Source organism: Rattus norvegicus, chromosome 19 (genome assembly GCF_021556685.1).
Source record: "Rattus norvegicus strain SHRSP/BbbUtx chromosome 19, alternate assembly SHRSP_T2T, whole genome shotgun sequence".
Taxonomy (NCBI): domain Eukaryota; kingdom Metazoa; phylum Chordata; class Mammalia; order Rodentia; family Muridae; genus Rattus; species Rattus norvegicus.
The window spans coordinates 28562448-28582044 of NC_141552.1; the positions used below are offsets into that span (position 1 = coordinate 28562448).

General features: G+C 48.0%; 1 protein-coding gene across 2 annotated transcripts in view; it reads right to left on the reverse strand.

Annotated features, from left to right (window-relative positions):
* Positions 1 to 18022, reverse strand: part of Slc6a2 (solute carrier family 6 member 2) — a 40867-nt gene extending 22845 nt beyond the window's left edge. Inside the window, exons 1-4 of one of the 2 annotated variants that reach the window (XM_087595267.1) lie at positions 17862 to 18022; positions 17091 to 17421; positions 6599 to 6730; positions 4836 to 5073 (exon numbers count right to left, since the gene is read on the reverse strand). In XM_087595267.1, coding sequence (XP_087451393.1) covers positions 4836 to 5073; positions 6599 to 6730; positions 17091 to 17364 — 644 coding nt within the window. In that variant the 5' untranslated portion in view covers positions 17365 to 17421; positions 17862 to 18022. 2 annotated transcript variants of the gene reach the window in all.
* Positions 18023 to 19597: the final 1575 nt, after the last annotated feature.

Sequence of the window (19597 nt, forward strand, 5' to 3'; positions counted from 1 at the left end):
TCCCCTGATCCTGGTCTCTCTGCTCTTACTAGCTCTCTTAAATCCAATCTGATCTAACCTTATACCAAAATAGCACATTGGTCTAACCTTGTCACTCTTTTGTCTCCAAATACTCAGAGACTCCTTATCACATAAGACAAAACTTCACACCAAGACGATTCTTCTTGTGTCTGGATCTTTTTGGTTATTATTTGTGGAGGGGAAAGACTGGTGTTGTTATCTATTGAGTGGAGGTCAAAGACACTGCCAAACATACAAGACAAGGGCAACCCAACCCCCACTCCCCAGAAAGAATCACCCTACCATAAATTATGCATGTCAAGGTGTCAAGTCCAGCTCCAGGGGATATCAACAAGCCTTTTGGCATCAGAGAGCTTTCAGAGCCCATCACTGCCAAGTTCACACATCCCTTGCCGCATCAGTCTTTTGCTCCCCGCAACAGCAAGGTACTTGTCTACAATCTTCAGATGTTCCCCTGACCCTTTGGGAAAGTCTTGGGACCCTTGGGACCCTCTGTTCCTGCCTCCTAGAATACATTTCCCAGCCCCAATTTGTCAGCCTGCCTAACCTGAGTCCTGCTAATCTCAAATCAGAAGTGGCCCCCTGACTTGTAACCTTAATTTCCAGAGAGAGAGAAAGAACAAAAAGGTGGCATAGAAAAGGGATGAGATGAGAAGAGAAGAAGGAAGAAAATGGGTTGGATATTTGAAACGGATGGCTGAATATCACCAAGGATATAAAGTAGTCTGGCCTCAGTCGATGCTTGGTTCTGCTTTGTCTTGTATTTTTATGGGTAAAATGTAGAATGATGTGAATTGCCACTTGGCTAATTTGACTGTTAAAAACTCCTCCTCTCTCTGCAGGGATTCACTACCACCCCCTGCTTGTCTGAGACTTGGGGAAATTCCTTAGCATCTAGTCACACAACTGAAGGGCCCTCTCCCTCGTGTGCATCTGAAGAATCAGACTCTAGAGCTGATCACGGAGAAGAGGACTGAGGGCAACCTCGCAGGCTTTGGTGTTGGCACAAGTAACTTGGGTTTGCATTCCTTTTCCAGCAGCTTAATGAACATGAGTCATCATGGAGGGCACCATCAGGTTTTCCAAAGCCTGTGGGGCCAAAACAGCTCCATTTCTCACTTGACATTTAAGCATGAAGAGTTAATATTAGGGAGGAGGGAGGATTCCCTTTCTCATCTGTGGTGTCATGGGTAGAACTTTTCTATCCTGACACATTCAGTGAAGATGCCTTTTACAGATAAGGATAGAACTTTAGTGGTTTTCGGTGGTGGGGCTATGTGGCTTCAGGCCCAGAGCCTGGGGAGAGCATCCTGTCAGCCTAAATGAAGAGAAGTTGGCAACAAACGTGGTCAGGATGCCTGAGGGAGAAGAAGGAGTTACCAAACCTCCACAGGGCTGGCCCTGGCTCAAGTTTGTTGGCTCTTCAGAGTTGAATTGTCTTAAAAGCACATCAAACATTTCAATAAAAGGGAGACGTTTGGTACAAAGTCCAGAGGCAGCCCATGACAGTGCTGTGTTCTGGGAAACTCGTAGGCAGGGCCGACTTGACAAAGAGAAGCCTGAGACAGGATCCTAGGTACCTGCAGGGATCCCAGAAAAGAAAACCAGGAGCCAGACCTATGAGAGTCCTAGGCCAAGATGAGGAGACCCAGATCTGTCTCAGACCTAAAGCTGGGCCACACCTTTGCTGTCTGACATTATAGCTCATTTCCACTTCCACAAACGGAGAAGGAGAAGATAAGGCAGAAGTTGGATGAGGACACATGCTGGGAACCCAGTGCAGGGGAGCTTTGAAGACTTACAGGGGTAGAGAACAGATTAGGGAACAGAGGGGGACAGAGAAGAAGTCTACAGAGACTGCTGACCGTCTCCCTGCCTTCTGCTCTCTACCCTAAACCCCAAGTTCCTGTGTAATCTTAGACAAGTTTGTGTTCCCTTTCCACCACATTCTGCTTATTGCCTGGCCTGGAAGAAGTTCAGCTCAACAACAAAAGCACTGGAGGTCTCCTCTCCCTCCCGCTGTGCTTCTCTGTGGGAGTAGATGTGCTGGCCACTCAAGGGAGGAATCAAATATTAACCAGACCAAGATGAGGGGCTTTCATTTACCACTTTAATTTATAAGGACAACGATTGCCAGGAGCTAAAGGAAAACCATGTTTCTTTGCTCTGTGAGAGGAGAGTGGAGCATGCTGGGAAGCAGGGACCAGCAGCCACTCCCTCCCCATCCCCCAGTTTTCACTGTCTCCTTGTCCAAACCACACACATGAAATAGGAAGACACTCACAGAACCTGTTCCTCTGAAGAATGAAGGCAGCCCTAAGTCCTTTATGACAGGAAACCTCTACCCCCCCACCCTGAGACAAGGACCTGCAGTGATTCATCCAGGAGCCTTCAGTGATGACCAGATGTTAGGATTCTGGGGAGACTCTGACAAAGAAAGTCCATGTGCCCAGGCTGTCCTGTGTAAGATCCCAGGCAGCAGTGACTTCTAAAACTCCCCAGGTGATTTAACTCCACTATGCTAAGAGCTTGGGCCTGGGAAAATCTCCCTTCTGATGATGCTACTTCTAATCTGAGGACCTAGAACAAAGCACTTGCCGTTGGGTGGTTTCCTCTTTCATAAAGCAAGCAACATTTTAGTTTTAACCAGGTTCTTATTGTGAAACTTCTTTAGCAGGAAGAAAAACAACTCACATTGTTTCAAAGAGTCCCTGAAGCTGAGCAGATTCACTGAGCCCCTCACTGCCAGAATAAGCAACAAAAGCTGAGAGTTTCTTGGACACTAGGGAAACAGAGGTGCCAAGAAGACTCTCAGAGGAGAAAAGTTGCAAAGACTCCGAGACCAGCGGAGCTGCCTGGTAAAAGCAACCAGCTGATAGACGTGGAACCAGTTCTGAACAAACTCACTTGAAAAGGAAAATATGTAGTGAGATCCAGGCTGCCAGCTTTGGAGAGTTGTCACCAATGCTGGGGAGGGCTTTGCTGATAGAATTGTTTTTGAGTCATTTCATTTCCATGTCCATCCATTTCCATGTAAATAACTCCAATACACTCACGGCTCAGCAAGCTGGACTTTGGTGGTAGCCATACTTTCTTCTTTTGTGGGCTTACATATGACCTAGGTGATAAATCTACATATGTGACCCGAAAGCCTAAGAATCTATAACCTGTGTTTCTCTTTAGTACAGTGAAAGGCTTCCCATGAGCCCTGAGAAATGGACTCCAGTGAGCCTTACCTGTCCTGTTCTGTGTTTGGAGTCCGGACTACTATTAACATGTGTGTAAGGTATCACTCAAATGAGGCTCACCCTTGCTGGAAGGAGCAGTTGAAGCTGTCTTCTGAGGATAGAAACGTGTATGCGAGTTAGGGGACTGAAAAATATGTCAACCACTTCCTACACTAAGACACAGCAAGACGGAACAGATAGTGAGAGACCAACAGACTGAATGGTGTTGGCTCAGGAGTCAACCACAGATAAAATAAATATTCAGGAGCCCATTCTGAGTCACGAGAACAAACTGGACTAAATACATGGAGGGGACAGCTGGTCTTTATAGCAGGGCTCTACTCAGTTATTCTAGAAGGATTGATGAAAATAAGAGAACAGTTAAATGCTACATCAGAAATCCTCACCTGCAAACATTAAGAGTAGGCAGTAAAGGTTAAAGTAGGAGAAACAGGACGCTCACATGACCTCTCCCAAAGACACAATTTACCAAAGTAAAAATATCTCCATCCAGGAAGAAGCTGGCAGCATCTACCTTTGCAACATTCAAGGTCAACCTCACCAGTAACAAGACAGATGGGCTTCCTGTCCCCCCAGACAAAGCTCGCTGAGAAGAGCATCCCAGCGCCTCTACGGAGTGCCCTTGCTGAAAGTAAACACCCTCAATGAGAACGTGAGAAAACAACAAATAAATCCATCTTGACATATATTTCATAGAATCCCTGGCCAGCATCCTCTAGAAGTGTCAAGGTCATGAAACTCAAGGAAAGCTCAAAGAAGTCGGAGGGAAGTAAGCAGGCGCGACAACTAAATATCATAACACGGTGTCAGTGGGGAAACGTGAGTCCCCAGTAGGCTAGCTAATAACACGTGAACATGTATTTTCTGATTTAGAGAGTGCACAGAGGTTACCCAAGGTGTCAACATGGGAAGCAGGGGAGGGAGTGTCTCATGTAGGTCCATAAAGTTTTTGAAATTATTTCAACCAAAATGTTGTATATATTTTTAACAATATTCTGTCTGTCGCCACCAGCCAGTGCCTCCCATACACACACTATATAATGTATAGGCTGCATGCTTCCCCCCATATAGGAGCCCCCAGCACAGGGTAGATGGAAGGACAGCCTCAGGACCAGACAGATGCAGATTCCAGCTCTGGAGTCACCCATTAGTTTCTGCACAATCTCTTAGCTGCTATCATCAGTATCTACAATCACTTCCCCAGAGAGGCTGTCCTTCCCACAAGCTTCCATTCAACCACATTCTTAGTTTAGGTTCTTAAAGGCAACTACTCCCTCCAAAGTACCTTTTATGTCCTGCAGGCCACACACTGTCTTTAGCACCACCATGCTTCCTGTCTGCATGCTGACACACTCACTCCCAACCTCCACTCTCCTGTCCTATACCAGCGGCTCCCCCAAGCACTCCATACACTACCCTATCCTCTATTCGTAACTTGGCATCAAGTCACACCTTTCAAATGCTGGCTGCCATGCCTCTAGCTTATCTGGGTTATTTCCTAATACCTGGCTCAGCTCCCGCCCAGGCCTGAGCTCCCGCTATGCCAGCAAAGCACCCGTGACTTACTCATAAAACTCTGCAGCCGGTGTGAACTTGTATTTGGAGTATTTGGTATGGTCGCCCAGCACCGAGGCGTTGAGGAGTTTGGGGTCGGTACAGTTGGGGCTGTTCCAGGCATGGCCACAGTTGGTCCAGGGCAGGTTCAAGGTGAAGGACGCGAAGAGGTAGTACAGTGACCAGGCAATGATGACATTGTAGTAAAAGCCAACATAGAGGGCAATGAGGATCACAGCATAGCCCACTCCTGTGTGGGGACAAAGAGGTCAGGCTTTCCCGGACCCAGTCTCAGAGCTGTCCCCTCAACCCCAGAAGTAGACACTCCAGCCACTGTGCACTCCTGTATGGAGACAGAGGTCAGACTTTCCTGGACCAGTCTCAGAGCTGTCCCCTCACCCCCAGAGGTAGGCTACAGTCACTAGGCACTCTTGTACCTCTCTTTTTTTTTTTTTTCTGGAGCGGATCGTCAGAGCCTCACCCATAATCTTTTGACACTGTAGCTCTCTTGGTCCGCTTACCAGGTAAATAAAGTGCCAAGGCCTTAATGCTACATCCGGTATCGGTGTATAAATCCTGCAGCTTTCTTGACAGGCAGGACAACACAGGGGTGTGTTTTCCCATTCTCTCTCCCTACCCATGGTGGAACTGACCAGGGATGGGCTCCTTCACTGAGACAGGTGCTCTGCCGCTAGCTGATGCTCCGGAGACCCTCTCAGCTTCCCTGATAACTCCTTACGTCCTTCCCCAGGCCCTGGTTTTAGGAGAAGATCTAACCAAGCACCCTCTGCTTGTTTTCATGCGTGTGTTTGTTGCTTTCAACTGTTGAGCTTGGTAGAATTTAACCTTGTAGCTGCTCGCAGCCATTTTTACTAATAATGGATAAAAGTGTACCTGGGAATGAGTCTAGCATAGGAGGAAACACACAAGAGAGACAGAAAGATTCCCGACAGGCACCTGGATCAAAAAAGTGTGTGTGTGTGTGTACATGTACACATATATATACCATAATGAAGCCCATCTCTTTGTATGCTAACTTTATAAATTAGTCATAATTTTTAAAAATATAAAAAGAATACTAAAATGAAACCATCTTGAGTTAGACCTCAGGTGACCTAACAGGAAAGATGCTAATCCATGTGTCTTGTATGACTTTTATGTCAGCCTGTCCTCCTCATCACTAAGCCAGGATATACAGGTGCTGAAGAGACCCTTGCCTCTTAAGGAGAGGATCATGGGATATACCCTATAGTCACTGTCTCCATTTTCCTAACCAGTGTTTCAGAGATACTGGCCTTATTCCACATCCTTCTCCCAAAAGTCTAGGGGATGGAGAATGGCAGTTGTCATGGCTACTTCCCACAGACCTGTTCTAAATTCAAGTACTAGTTAACCTCACAGCACTCACAACTGTTGTGTTGAGCTGTCTAAGGCAGTTTTCTGCTTGAAGTTGAAGGCATCTGTGATCAACTTACCATGCCTGCCACAAGAAAAAGACGTGAGAGCAGGGGTATGCTATCTTTGTATTTCCCACATATAAAAATCCTCTAGTCATTTGTTTAACTAGTGGGGCCTAGCCTGGAGTTTCAGGCTACACCTCAGGTACCCTAGTGTATTTGTGTAAATTTGAATGGTGGACAATCTTGACATTGTCAATGCCCATAGTCCCATGTGATGGTGGGTCTACCTTAAATCTCACCTTAGGAGCAGATTCTTCAGGATACACCAAGAAAGGCTTTGGAGAAAATATTGGTCTTGCCTCAGATCACTCTTACCTTTGAAGAAAGGGCAGATCTTCCACACTGTGGCTGCCCCCTCCCGGTTGAACTGCCCCAGAGCCAGCTCCATGTAAAACAGAGGCATCCCAGCAATGATGAGGAACAGTGTATATGGAATCAGGAAGGCACCTACAAGACATAGAGGCAACATTAGACCTGCAGGATAGATACCCCTTAAAGGTTACCTCTCTACATTAGCTGCAAGGAACCTGTTCATCTACTCATCTGCCCACTTCCTAGAGGAAGTTTTGTGGCAATAGAGTTATGCAGAACACTTGATCGACATAATGGTCATAGTGTTCATAACCATAACAGTGCTTGTCTGCAGTCAGATGAGTAAAGTTTGCGAGAAGCAAGGAAGCAGAGCTGTGTTTCCACAGCTTCTCCCAGCCTTCAGAGCATACTGCATGCCATGAAGCACCACAAGAGACAGCCTCCACCAAACTCACCTAAACCCAGAACCTGTCCCCCCATGAAGCTTCACTCTGGAAACTCCCATGTAAGGCCAGCCTTTCCTTTCAAGGCAAGATGACTGAGACCAGACAGGGAGTGAGCGTGCCTAAGGTGACATGTGGAGTCTTCCTTTCTCACACTGGTATCCTTGCAAGACTTCACATGGCTTCCCCAAACCTGATTTTACTGCATTCCCCTTAGAGTGTCACAGAACCCCGTGAGAAACTGTTACAATCAGGATCATTGGGTCCCCTGGGAGACATTGTTAAGCAGAGAGAGAAGTCAATACTTCCTGATGTAATTTCAGACAGAAGGTAAATTCTCTTTCAGGGTTTCTTCCTGCCCATGGGGCTCACGCTGCTGCTGTAGGTTGCTTAAGGAGAAGGCTGCTACAAAGGGGCCATAAGAAGTCCACCTGCTGAGGCAGAGGTAGAACATGAAGGGGGTTCTAGGCCACCAGAGGCAATTCTGGTGAGGTGGGACATGTCTCAATGTCAGGGACAATTCTCTGTGTACCCTGACACCCTCAGGGAGCAACATGGGCCATGAGCTCTGGCTCATGCCATGCCTAGGATTGTATGTATGCCATGTCTGTAGGATCAAAGTAAAACTGTAGCTCCTTTCCTGGGACAGCCAGCACAAAACCAGACTCCTCCTGGATTTCTGAATGAGGTGCTCAAAACTTAGAAACCTCTGACCCATCTGCACCAGGAAAATGAGCAGCATTGTAAGTGTGAGAAGAGGACAACATCGGTGATTTTAACACAGGGATCAGCAACTCCCTGTGGCTAAGCCCCTGAAGTGGTACAGACACTTTCCATGCAGCCTCATTAGATCCTTAGAGCAGTTCTACAGAGCTACATTTCTACAGATCATTGCTCACTCCGTTTTGTGGGTAGAAGCTGAAGCTCTTCACTAGAAAAGAACGGAGGCAAAGGTACACATTATCCAGGGTCAAACTCACCCGGTGACTCAGTGTCTGCCTCTGAAGGAAAAGCCTGGGGCTCTCAAAGCATGACGTGCTGGTCCTGTGGCTGCAAGACTGAGATCATTCCCAGCTAGAGATAGGCCAAGGGTGGAGAACAGGAAAACCTACGGCAAACTTTATCATGCGTGTCATGGAAGGCACTAGAATCTGGGTTTGGCTTTACTGCACAGAACTCTTCTGGTAGCAAACCAGTGCTGTGACCCCTTTCCAGAGGTGGAGACTAAGACTTAGGGACAAATCGAAGTGAGCTGAGCAGACTTATATGTTGGGTAAGTGATACCTATAGGATTTAGGCCATGATAGGGTTGACTCCTGAGTTCTAGGCCCAGCATACCCTGAGGAGTCTAAAACATTCTGGTACAGATAAAGGATATAAATACGATTAAAGCAAGAGGGATATTTGAGGATCTAGGACAAGCCAAGCTATCCAGTCTCTTTGTCATAGGCTAACCCAGCACACCACACTCTGCTCCAGGTTGGAATTCTTTGTGATACCACATGTCAGGGTCTCCTTTCTTCCACTTAACTTCTGCCTCAGTCCCCTCTCTCACAGGAAGGACCCTTCTGGAGTCTGCTCACATAGCTGACAGGGATAGCTGTGATAACTACTTCAGGGATAGTGTGTAGCACTGAATGTGGGGAGGCCATGGGCTTAGGGAAAGTAACATCTCATTTAACGGGGACCCAGTCTATGCCAGACCGCACTAGTTGCACACAGTACTCATTTAGAACTCACCGTGAGAGAGAAGCACCACTATCCCAGCTCTGCAGGCAAGAACACTGAGGCTTAGGGGGAAAAAAAGCTGCTTCTCCACACTAGAAAACATTTACAGCTTAGATTCAAAGCTTGATTTTTCTGGGTCCCAGTCTGCTGTCAAGTAGAAAGCTAGGTCCTAAAACAAGCGAGTAAGTCTGATGGTGGTTCTAAGACTTGCCAACCTGGGTTCCACATTGTCTTTAACATGGCCAAGGTAAAGAACTCAGTCAGTCCACCACAGGCTTGTTTTAACTCATGCCCTTAAACACCCAGCAAGTCACTCAGTTTGAAGCCCATCTCCCCTTTCGCCGTCTTCAAGTTGCCATAAAGTGAGGGAGCACAGACATCGATAATATCGGTCCATGTGAGCCACAGCTCCCCACAGGAATGACTCTCATGTGGACCAATGGATGTTTTGTGGACTACAAATCCCAGAAGACACTAGAATGGTGACATGGGGAATGTAGGAGGGGTCAGAAGGAAGAAATGAAATTATATTTTTAAAATGTAATGGAGACATGGTATAAGTGAAAAGCAGAAAGTATCCACGGTTCAATGACTCTGTTAAAAGAGGACATTAAGTAACAAACTGGTGGGAGCATTCTTACAATGATGGTGGAGGTGGTGGTGGTGGTGATGGTGGTGGTGGTGGTGGTGGTGGTGGTGGTGGTGGTGGTGGTGGTGGTGATGTTAAGTTAAGAAGGAGCTTCAGAAGGGTTGGGGATTTAGCTCAGTGGTAGAGAGCTTGCCTAGCAACCTCAAGACCATGGGTTCGGTCCCCAGCTCCAAAAAAAAAAAAAAAGGAGCTTCAGAGTAGCTGGGAAGGACACCTCTTTATATCCAGCTCAGCAACATTATCTAAAGGCTGCATGCAAATGTATCAGTCTGAAAGAACTGTTGCTGCCATGCCCTAATGTCCCTGATATCTCCTGTATGGCCAGGCGTTACAGTAAGCCTCATACAGGACCTGAAAGTCCAGAATCCAGTCATGGCTCTGAAGTGCTCTGATTTTTAAGTACAGAGCTCACATGAGCAGACCTGGGAAAACCAGGGCAGGATACACCTCTATGAGGCCTCAGCTTCTAACCAGAGCAGGATATACATCTCTGAGGGCTCAACTTTGAGGAGGTCCCCAAAACATAGGACTTCACAGCCTCACACACTCACATATACTCATGTTAGAACTAGATCTTGTGTGCGCACACACACACACACACACACACACACACACACACACACAGAGAGAGAGAGAGAGAGAGAGAGAGAGAGAGAGAGAGAGAGAGAGAGAGAGAGAGATTCACATCATCTTACAAGGAAGAGAAGTGTCCAGAGAGAGGTGTCCATTGTAAAAGAGACTCTGGCCAAAGGCCTTTGAATACATTTGGTAAAAACTGAAAAGCATACACCTCTCGGGGTCACTGACACTTCCAAATAGCACCTCCATTATATAGAGGAACTCTACTGGCCAAGAGGTTCTGGAATTTTCTGTGAAAATGCTGGTTCATCAGGAAGAAAAGCCACCAGCCGCTGAGATCATTAGATAGCCTCCTGAGAAGGTAAGGGGATCTGTTTAAAGGTGACTGGGGATAGAGGAAGAAGGGCCACTGAGAGGAATGGGAGGGCCCGACTCTGAGGAACTAGGGTGACGTCACCAGAAGCTGCAGCAGAAGGAGCAAGGTCATCAAGAGCAGCCTTCTGAGGACAGACTTCCTTCAGCATTCTGGCCAATCTGAGAAGTGAGAATGCACAAGATGGTTTCCTGAATACCTGCAGCTCATCTGTGGGCTGTCACTGCCTGAGGCTCCCATCAGGACCAACGATGCCTTGGCCAATACCTAAAATATCCAGATTTGGTCCATTGGAGCATCTCAGGGACTAGCATCTCAGTCCAGCAAACTATCCAACCACAACTGTTGGATCCAAATAACAACTCCAGCCACAACTGTTCATTAAACCCTATCTCCTTCCTTATTTTGGCAAGAGACCTTTATAATAGTTCTGTTAAAAGGTCCAAGTTTGGAATTCTCAGCTCTTAGACTTTAGGCCACATAAAGCCTCTGGAATATGCTATTGGGCTCTCCTGTCCCGTGCCTGGGTTCTGTTCCCTGAAGGTAATGATGTCCTGACCTGCACAGTTTTCAACAGATCCCTAGAGCCATTTGCCCAGAAAAACCCAGAGCCAGGTATCTGGAGCATTGTTAGGTTGAGGGACAATGACTCTCTCATTTTTATGTGTGACTCATGCTGACCTCCTGCCCGAGTCTTGATACTCAGGAGCAGCTCCAGTCTAGTAGCACAAGGTGCTTGCAGAAGGAATCAGTTCCTCCCAGAGGTCAGTGGGGGTGGGACTCAGGGGAAGGAGTTTGGAGGCCACTGCTCTCTATGCAACACCTCTCCTTACATGGTCATGCCTCAACATGACGTGTCCTTGTGGATTCTGGTTCCCTATCTCCTTCCTTTAGTCTCCTTCAAAGCTTGAAGGGGCTCGAGACCCCATATGTACAACAATGCCAACCAACCAGAGCTTCCAGGAACTAAGCCACTACCTAAAGACTATACATGGACTGACCCTGGACTCTGACCTCATAGGTAGCAATGAATAGCCTAGTAAGAGCACCAGTGGAAGGGGAAGCCCTTGGTCCTGCCAAGACTGAACCCCCAGTGAATGTGATTGTTGGGGGGGGAGGGTGGCAATGGGGGAGGATGGGGAGGGGAACACCAATAGAGAAGGGGAGGAGGAGGGGCTAGGGGGATGTTGGCCCGGAAACCGGGAAAGGGAATAACAATTGAAATGTAAATAAGAAATACCCAATTTAATAAAGATGGAGGGGGAAAAAAAAAGGAAAGTGTCTTGGATGCTCAGAACTATATTACTACAAGAAATGTCACCCATAGCAGAACTGAGTAGGACCTCACTTCCCACATTTGAAACCAGCATGAATTTTTACAACATCTTCGGCAGACTGTAACTCCCTACAGGCAGGGGTTGTCTTGCATGTGTCTCTGTACTATGGGGTGTCATTCATCAATGGGTTTCTCTAGAATAAATAGGTCTCTGTAGTGACTCATATTGAGGGTACCACTTATGAAAGCCCTGGGCCTCTTCCAAGAGACCTAGTGCTTAATCCTCACTTAGGCAATAGGGTTTGAGACTGCAGGACAAGATACTCAGGAGTACCATGTGAGAAGGGGTGCTGCATAGAGAGAAGTTGCCTCCAAACTCATTGCCCTCAGTCCCCCCTCCACTGACCTCTGAGAGGAGCTGATTGTCTACAAGTGCAGTGTGCTTCTTGACTGGAGCCGTTCCCGGTTTGTTTTTCCCCTCTCCATTAAATCCCATCTGGTTGGGAACAGCCCCTCAGAGCCTTTTCTTCAGCGAAGGGTAGCGGGCCGCTAGACAATAATGAACCTGGATCAGTACCTTGCCCCTTCCAACTGGCAAGCACACACCACAGCTGGGGTCCCATTCTGGTTGGTTCCTTTTGCATGTGAGCTCAAGAATGTGTCACCTGAACAAGATCCTTATGTGGATAACCCTGTATCCAAATCAGACATAAAGGTATCAAGTTGAAGGGGAGGGAGGAGGGGATAGGGGGCTTACGGACAGGAAACCGGGAAATGGAATAACATTTGAAATGTAAATAAAGAAATATATCCAATAAAAGAGGGGGGGGGGAGAAAAGAAAATGCTATATGAAATAGTATTTAAAGCTGATTTCTACTCCATAATTTTTTGTATGTTTTAGGTTCCGTTTGTTGACATAAAAGTACTTAGAATTAAAAAGTAAAAAGGTATCAAGTTGAAAACCCCCAGGTGTTTGCATCAGCACCGCCTTCATTTGTGCTAACGAGGAGCCCAGGCATGTGTGTAGTGAGGAAAGTGCTGTAAACTCAGAATTATGCTATCTCGTGCAGGAACGCTAAGCCCACTGTCCAGGTGAGCAGTCCATAGTGACGTGCTAGAGACCAGATGTCCTCAACCGTTCTAGGGTCCCTGGTCTTCCTTTAACACAGTTCCTTATGCTGTATTGATGCAGCCATAAAGCTAGTTCACTGTTACTTCACAACTGCAATTTTGCTACTGCAATGAATTGTAATATCAATATCAGATATGCCCGATATCCGATATGTAGCCTCCAAAGGGGCTGTGACCCAGAGGTTGAGAACCACTGCAAAAGACTGTCTGGACATGCCCACCGTTTGCTTCCTAAATCTGCCACATTGTGACCTCAGGCTTAAGGAATTCTTTTTTTTTTTTAACCTTATCCCCTTTACCAAATTCTCTTCAGATTAAATTCTACTCTTCTTAGAATTAGGACCTCATTCTATACCTGCGTTAACCATGTAGCCAGTATCATCAAAAATATAAAAATGGCAGCATTTGTATTTTGCCTCTACTATGCGACATTATCCCAAGTTATTTATCTATATTGTCTGATGTTATCTGGTCCTGTAGAAAGGGCCAAAATTACCCACACACACACACTTTGCTACGCAAGGAAACTGAGCTTAGAGACACCATATAACTTGTCCAAGGACACTTCCCTACCAAATACCATACTCTGAGTCAAAGCCAGGTATGCTCAAATCCAAAGATCCACAGTCACCTCGAAATTCAGTGCGAGCACCATGCACAGAGGACAATCCAGAGGTCACCTCCAGACATGCGTACTCAGCCACCTGCATATTTGTTCCTTCCCAGAGACCAGCACAGACCCAACGTTGGGTTCAAAGGGAACGATCTGGAATGCGCAACCTGTCATCCCAGCAGCTGGTCTTCAGGAAGATGTTCAGACAGGCTGATCTTTGACAGTAATTCATTCATAAAACACTAGCCAGGGGCATAAACTATTGGCAACTTCGTCATTTCAAAACATTCTCCAGTCTGGGCCAGTATAAACACTCAGACTTGGAGGGTTCTATGTTAACACTGGCACCAAGGCATACAAATACCCAGGGCCAGGCTGGTAAAGAACAGGATGATGAAGCCTGGCTTGCATACAGCTGTAGTCAGGGCATTGGGGAGCAATGAATTGTTGGGTCATCTCAAATTATGCCCCTTTATATCAGGAATTTTAATGCCTGGGATCACAGTGAGTGGTGGGGTTGGGAATTAAACTCAACTCTTTGGCTTCTTCCAAGATAGAAGAAGAAGAAGGAGGAGGAGGAGGAGGAGGAGGAGGAGGAGGAGGAGGAGGAGGAGGAGGAGGAGGAGGAGGAGGAAGAGGAGGAGGAGGAGGAGGAGGAAGAGGAAGAAGAAGAAGAAGAAGAAGAAGAAGAAGAAGAAGAAGAAGAAGAAGAAGAAGAAGAAGAAGAAGAAGAAGAAGAAGAAGAAGAAGAAAACTGCCTACTCACTGCTCACCCATCTCTGGAGCTGGATTCAGAATTATTGAAGGAGAATGGGTCCACAAAGAACAGCATGAGGTCTCAGAGAAGATCAAGGCCTGAGGAGATGCTGAACATCCCCTGGAACAAGGAGTGGGAGCACTAAATGGGAGTGCTCTGTTCTCCAGATGACAGACTAGATGAGACTACCCTTCCCCAGAGCAACTGCAAACCTCCTAATCGGCCATGGAAATTCACTGATAGCAGCCCTTCCCGCTCAGTTTAGCATCCAAGATATCCACGGCCCAGCCCCAACTTGCCTCTCACCCTTATCTCTCCTGGCTTGCCCTCCAGCCAGTCTATGTTCCTTTCCCAAGGAGCCTTTTCCAGGTGGCTGCTAAAATGCTGTTTTTCCGAGCCCTCCCTGTCCAGAGCAGCTGAGTTCCAACCGCATTTCTCTTCCCCACCCCGAGTCACCCCTAAACAGCCCCTCCTTAAACCTCTACAGCAACAGTTGCTCCCCCATCCCTTTCCCATACTTTCCTAGAGATGCTGATAAAAAGAAGCAGCTACACTCTCTAAGACATGCATCACATAGGTTCTCCATGTGCACTCAAGTGTTTAGTCCTTATCCATGTGTGTAGCTGAACAAGAAGCTTGCACATATGAGAAAAGGCTAGAGAGTTGGCCCAACGTCATACATGTTTGAGACTGGAGCCTGTAACTTCACAGCCAAGACTCTTAATGTCTGGGCTGCACACGTATGCACGCACACACGCACGCACGCACACACAGGTATGCACACACCATCCTCTCTAACATGTCACTGTGTTAGTTCCTATAATGTTTCTGCCAAGGTTTGTGAAATTGGCAATAAGTCTCTGAGAGCTTGGATTATTCTGTTAATATGTTTGTTCACTACACATGGGTAGGAACTTTCTACCACATTCCTAGGACTTGGATCTTATTGGGGATTAAAAGCCAACAGTCTGTGCTCTCAACTTTTCTCAGCCTGCTTGGGAAACAGGTCCATAAAAGACAAATTGTGGAACAACGGGGGATAGGTCACTCCAGGACCAGTATATGCTGGAAAGGGAATGTCAGTCAATTTCAAAGAAAACTTTCCATCTGTGACAAACTTGCTGCACTTTGTCCCTGGGCACCCAACTTATCATCCAGCACACAGCAAGCGCTCTTCCCAAAACATGGCAGTGGCCAAGCGGACAGTTTCAGTGAGAGCCCTGGAATACCTATTTAGCTCACGTGTCCAGCTGGCCACCTGTGTTGCTTCAATTTCAAGGGGGCACATAACAATGAAAAAGAATTGTCACAGCACGGTAGTGAGGACTTCTGGGGACCAGTGCTCCAGGCAGACAGAATGGTGGCTCATACGTCCAGGTGGCCCCCACAGGTCCTAGCATCATGTCCTACACTGAGCTGACCCAGAGAAATATTGTTGATTAATGACTGTCTGATGTCTAGGGACAAGCAGTCTCAGACAGTCACTGAGGACATGCAACGTGTCCCACGGTCTCCCAATTTGTCATTTTTTTTCTTCATCGCCCTGCTTGTTACAAATATAGAATGCTACCCTTTTGTTGTTGTTACTGTTAGCCTCCAAGGGCCAGAATGCTCAAATCTTCCCAGAGTCCCTGGAGGATCCGCAACCACAAAGTGAGGAAAAGTTTCACCTTTGGGTGGTGTGTCCTTTCCTTAGCTCTCTCTCTCCGCCTACCAGCATCTCCAGATGAGAGCACTGAACCAGAAGAGTAGCAAGGGCCACCAGAGACAGGAAGCATCTCCTGAGACTAGGGACCCTTGCCTTATCTGGAGTATCTAATGGTGACAGACTCATATCAGGAAGGGCTCACAGGACAGCTCATCAGTGGGCTCTTCTTCCTCAGTGAGAGCTGATGCTTCAACATGCAACACAGTCAACTCAGAGTCACCTGCCCTCTTTGGCGACCACACCCTCTTTACAAATACAGAGTATTGTTTATCCCAAAGCAAGTGTCCAGACGGAATACAGAAATAAAGAACTATTCATCTTGGTTTCTGAAGGCATAAGCTTCCCACACCCCCAGACCCTGTAAATTGTCACCCTGCCTCCAGCTGACTTCCCTTAAATTCCAAGTTAGAACTACTTTGTGGCATGGTGATCCACGGACAGGCCAATGCCTTCCTCTAGAAGTCCATATCCTTAGGCTCTGTGCAGGGCACTCCTCAACTTATATCTGAGTAAAGGTGGTGGGGCTGGGGTGGTTTGGCCATGCTAAGCTCCAAACCCTTCAGAAAGGAGCCCGAGTCTACCTCCGTGGTGCTGTATGTGGCCTGTGGGTTCATTCCAGAGCAGATGGGTAAAATGACAGCTCATCACGAAGAGGACAAAAGGGCTTGTCTGCTTGGTGTCTTCTCCAGGCTTGTATGCACTGGGCTTCACAACTTGGCCAGAGCTTGCAAAGCTAACAAGGACACTCCAGTCCCCAGGAGTGCCTCAAGGTCCCATTCAGCTCTTGGCATCCAGTATCCTGATCTCATGAAAGCTGTGTACACTTACCCCTGTAGCCCGCTGAGGATCCAAGGGCTCTCATTTTATCCAGCCTAACGCCTGAGCTCCAAGGTTGAGTGCTAGAATTATCGTCAAATCTTGTGTCTTGACTGGAACATCCCAAACTTTTCTCTACTCCCTTTTCTGCGTCACAGCATTGACTCTGAGTCCCTGGCCCGACCAGATGCCTTCTATGCTGTCCCTGAGCCCTTGTGCCTACTACTATTCAAGGTTCTGCCTCTATTTCCCTAACAGAAACTACCCAGATCCTTTTTCTCAGTACCCTTAAGAGTTCTTTCCTGCACACTAAATTTTTTCTGTGTCTCCTCTTTTCCTCCATGTGCATCCCTGCTCCCTCCCCAGACAATGCCACAAGAACAGGCAGCATCCCAAAAGCTTCAGCCAACCCTGTGCTCACCACCACCATTCTTGTAGCAGAGATAGGGGAAGCGCCACACATTGGCCAGGTCCACTGCGAAGCCCACCACAGACAGCAGGAAATCAATCTTCTTGCCCCAAGTCTCCCGGGGCTGCGCGTCACCATCCTGGGATGCCAGGAGACACTGGACGCCGTTGCGCTCCTTCACCACTAGCAGATCGGCGGTTTTGCAGGGCCTCAGGGGCTGCTCGGGCAGCTGGTCCGCCCCGCCGAGCTCAGGCTGCACCTGCGGCTTCATTCGTGCCAGAAGCATGGGTGCGGCTGGAGAGAGGGACTTCGGAGGCACTGGGGACACACCAAAGTTCAAGTTCTGCTCGTATGAAAGGAGAAAAAGCAGTCAACAAGGCTTGCCTCCCGTTTGCACCAACTGAGACCACCCAAGGGAACCCAGATGTCAGGATCCGTGCGCTGAGCGGACTCAGGCTTCCTAGAAAAGGAGTGCCTGAGTTGGGAATTTTTGGACACTAAGGTTGTGACGTGCGTCCGACTGGGACAGAATTTATAGGTGGGGACCTCCTCGGGCCGCCCTGTGGGTCGGGCTAAAGACCCCGCCGAGGTCTACCTGGGTCATTCACTGTCCCCTCCCCTTCCCTAAATGCCAAGTTTCTTGCGGGCCCTGAGGGACCGAAGTTGACTGGAGGCCCCTATCCAGCTCCGGGGAACGCCCTCCGACAGCACTAGGAGCCTTTGGGGACACTCTAGAGGGTGCAGCCGCTCACGATGTGCCTCGGAGCCGGTCTGCACACTTACCGGTCCCGCGCGCACAGAGCGCACTCACGTGGCGGACAGCACGGGGATCCCGGGCTCCAGCCGGGGCTGGGGCTGGGCTCCGCCGCGTGGCACTCAGGCGGGGCCCGGGAGCGCTGCGGGGACGGGGTGGCCGGCAGGACGCGGGCTGGCTGGCTCTGGCCGCGCCAGGAGGAGGCCGACCTGGTAATGTAGCCTGTGCCCCAGGTAACGCGCCTATTGCATTAGCCCCGCGCCCAGCCCGCTCGGTCTGGAGCCTGTTAGCGCTAATGCAGACTGACAGCGTGGCCGGGACTGGCAGAGGCGGGGGCGCAGCTCCCAAGGGCTCCGGGGTGGCGGGTGCCGGACTCTCAGAGACTCGGGGGATCTGGCTTAGCACCCTTTCCAGGCAGCTCCCCAAAACACCTGGCTCTGACCTCTGGACAGAGGAAGAGAGCAACAGATTCCCAGAACTCCCAGAAGTCTGTCAAAGGGGAGTTGTAAAGACACAGGGAAGCAGTCACCACCCCAGTGACACCAGCATTGTCATACACCCAAGCCACTTAACCTACTTGGTGAGAGTTTTCTCCACCAGCAGAATGGGAACTTAGTGCTCCGAGATGAAGACTGTGACTGGTGGCCTGCAGGCTCGGCCTTTTGGGCAGTTTTGTTTGGCCGGCTCTGCTGGTTGAAAGGTCATAGACAGATTTTACTCCTGGCTCCATTTGTGACCAGGCTGTGACCTTGATCTTGGGGTCTGTGGCCCTGATCTATAAGGCTGAGAACTGATACCCACTCGTTCTCAAAAATGCTCCCCGTATGCCAAATCAAGCCTTTTTAGTTTCCCACTAGTGGACGACACCTTCAAAGAGCCGGTTGTTTGGTCCCGGAAACAGGAGGGAAACAGGAAACACAATAAATAAATACTTATTACTCACTCGTGTGGTATGGACTGGGGGCGGGTAAAGCAAAGTAAGAAAATGGATGGAAAAAGCAAAGTAGGGCTGCACATTTTTAACAATATGTTCTATAGTGTTTAAGCATGAACTACTTGGACCTGAGAGTTTACTTACCCAACTTCTTGTGTCTGAATCAACCCTGAAAGGAAGATCGCAGAGACAATCCCAGACACCTAGTGTGCAAAGAGCTTACCGCCCTTAGAACTGCTTGTGGTCATAGGAGAACAGGACTTTGGGGAAGCCAAATTAGTAAGGTCAGCAGGCAGGAATGTAGGGAAGACACAAAACAGTACGGGAAGACGCTTAGATAAGCCTAGCCGCACTGATCTTTCTACACTTTCAACATTCCAAGCTCAAAGCTACCCATGGGCACTTGCATTAGCTCTGACTTCCATCTAAGTTGTTCAGGTCTTAGTGAAGATATTCCTTCTTAGACTTGTGCATCTAGAAGTCGCCCCCATCCTCCATCAGATCACTGATGCAATTTATTAATTATTAATTAATTAATAATTGATTAATTGATCTCCCTTTTAGTGGCAGTTGAGCTCTAGAAGAACCAAGTATTGTCTACCTTATCCACCTGTGTCTCTGGCACTAGAACTCACTAAACACTACATAAAATGAATGTGTGACTAAATATGGGGATATTTAAAGAATTTCACACACAGGGCCAGCAACACAGGTATCCTGTGGAGAGGATACAGAGAGGAGAGGAGGGGACAGCCTGAGGGTGGGAGATTCACCCTGATCTCTTGGTGACTGATGCAGGAAGCAGGAAATTAGGCCAAGGGTGGACCTGAG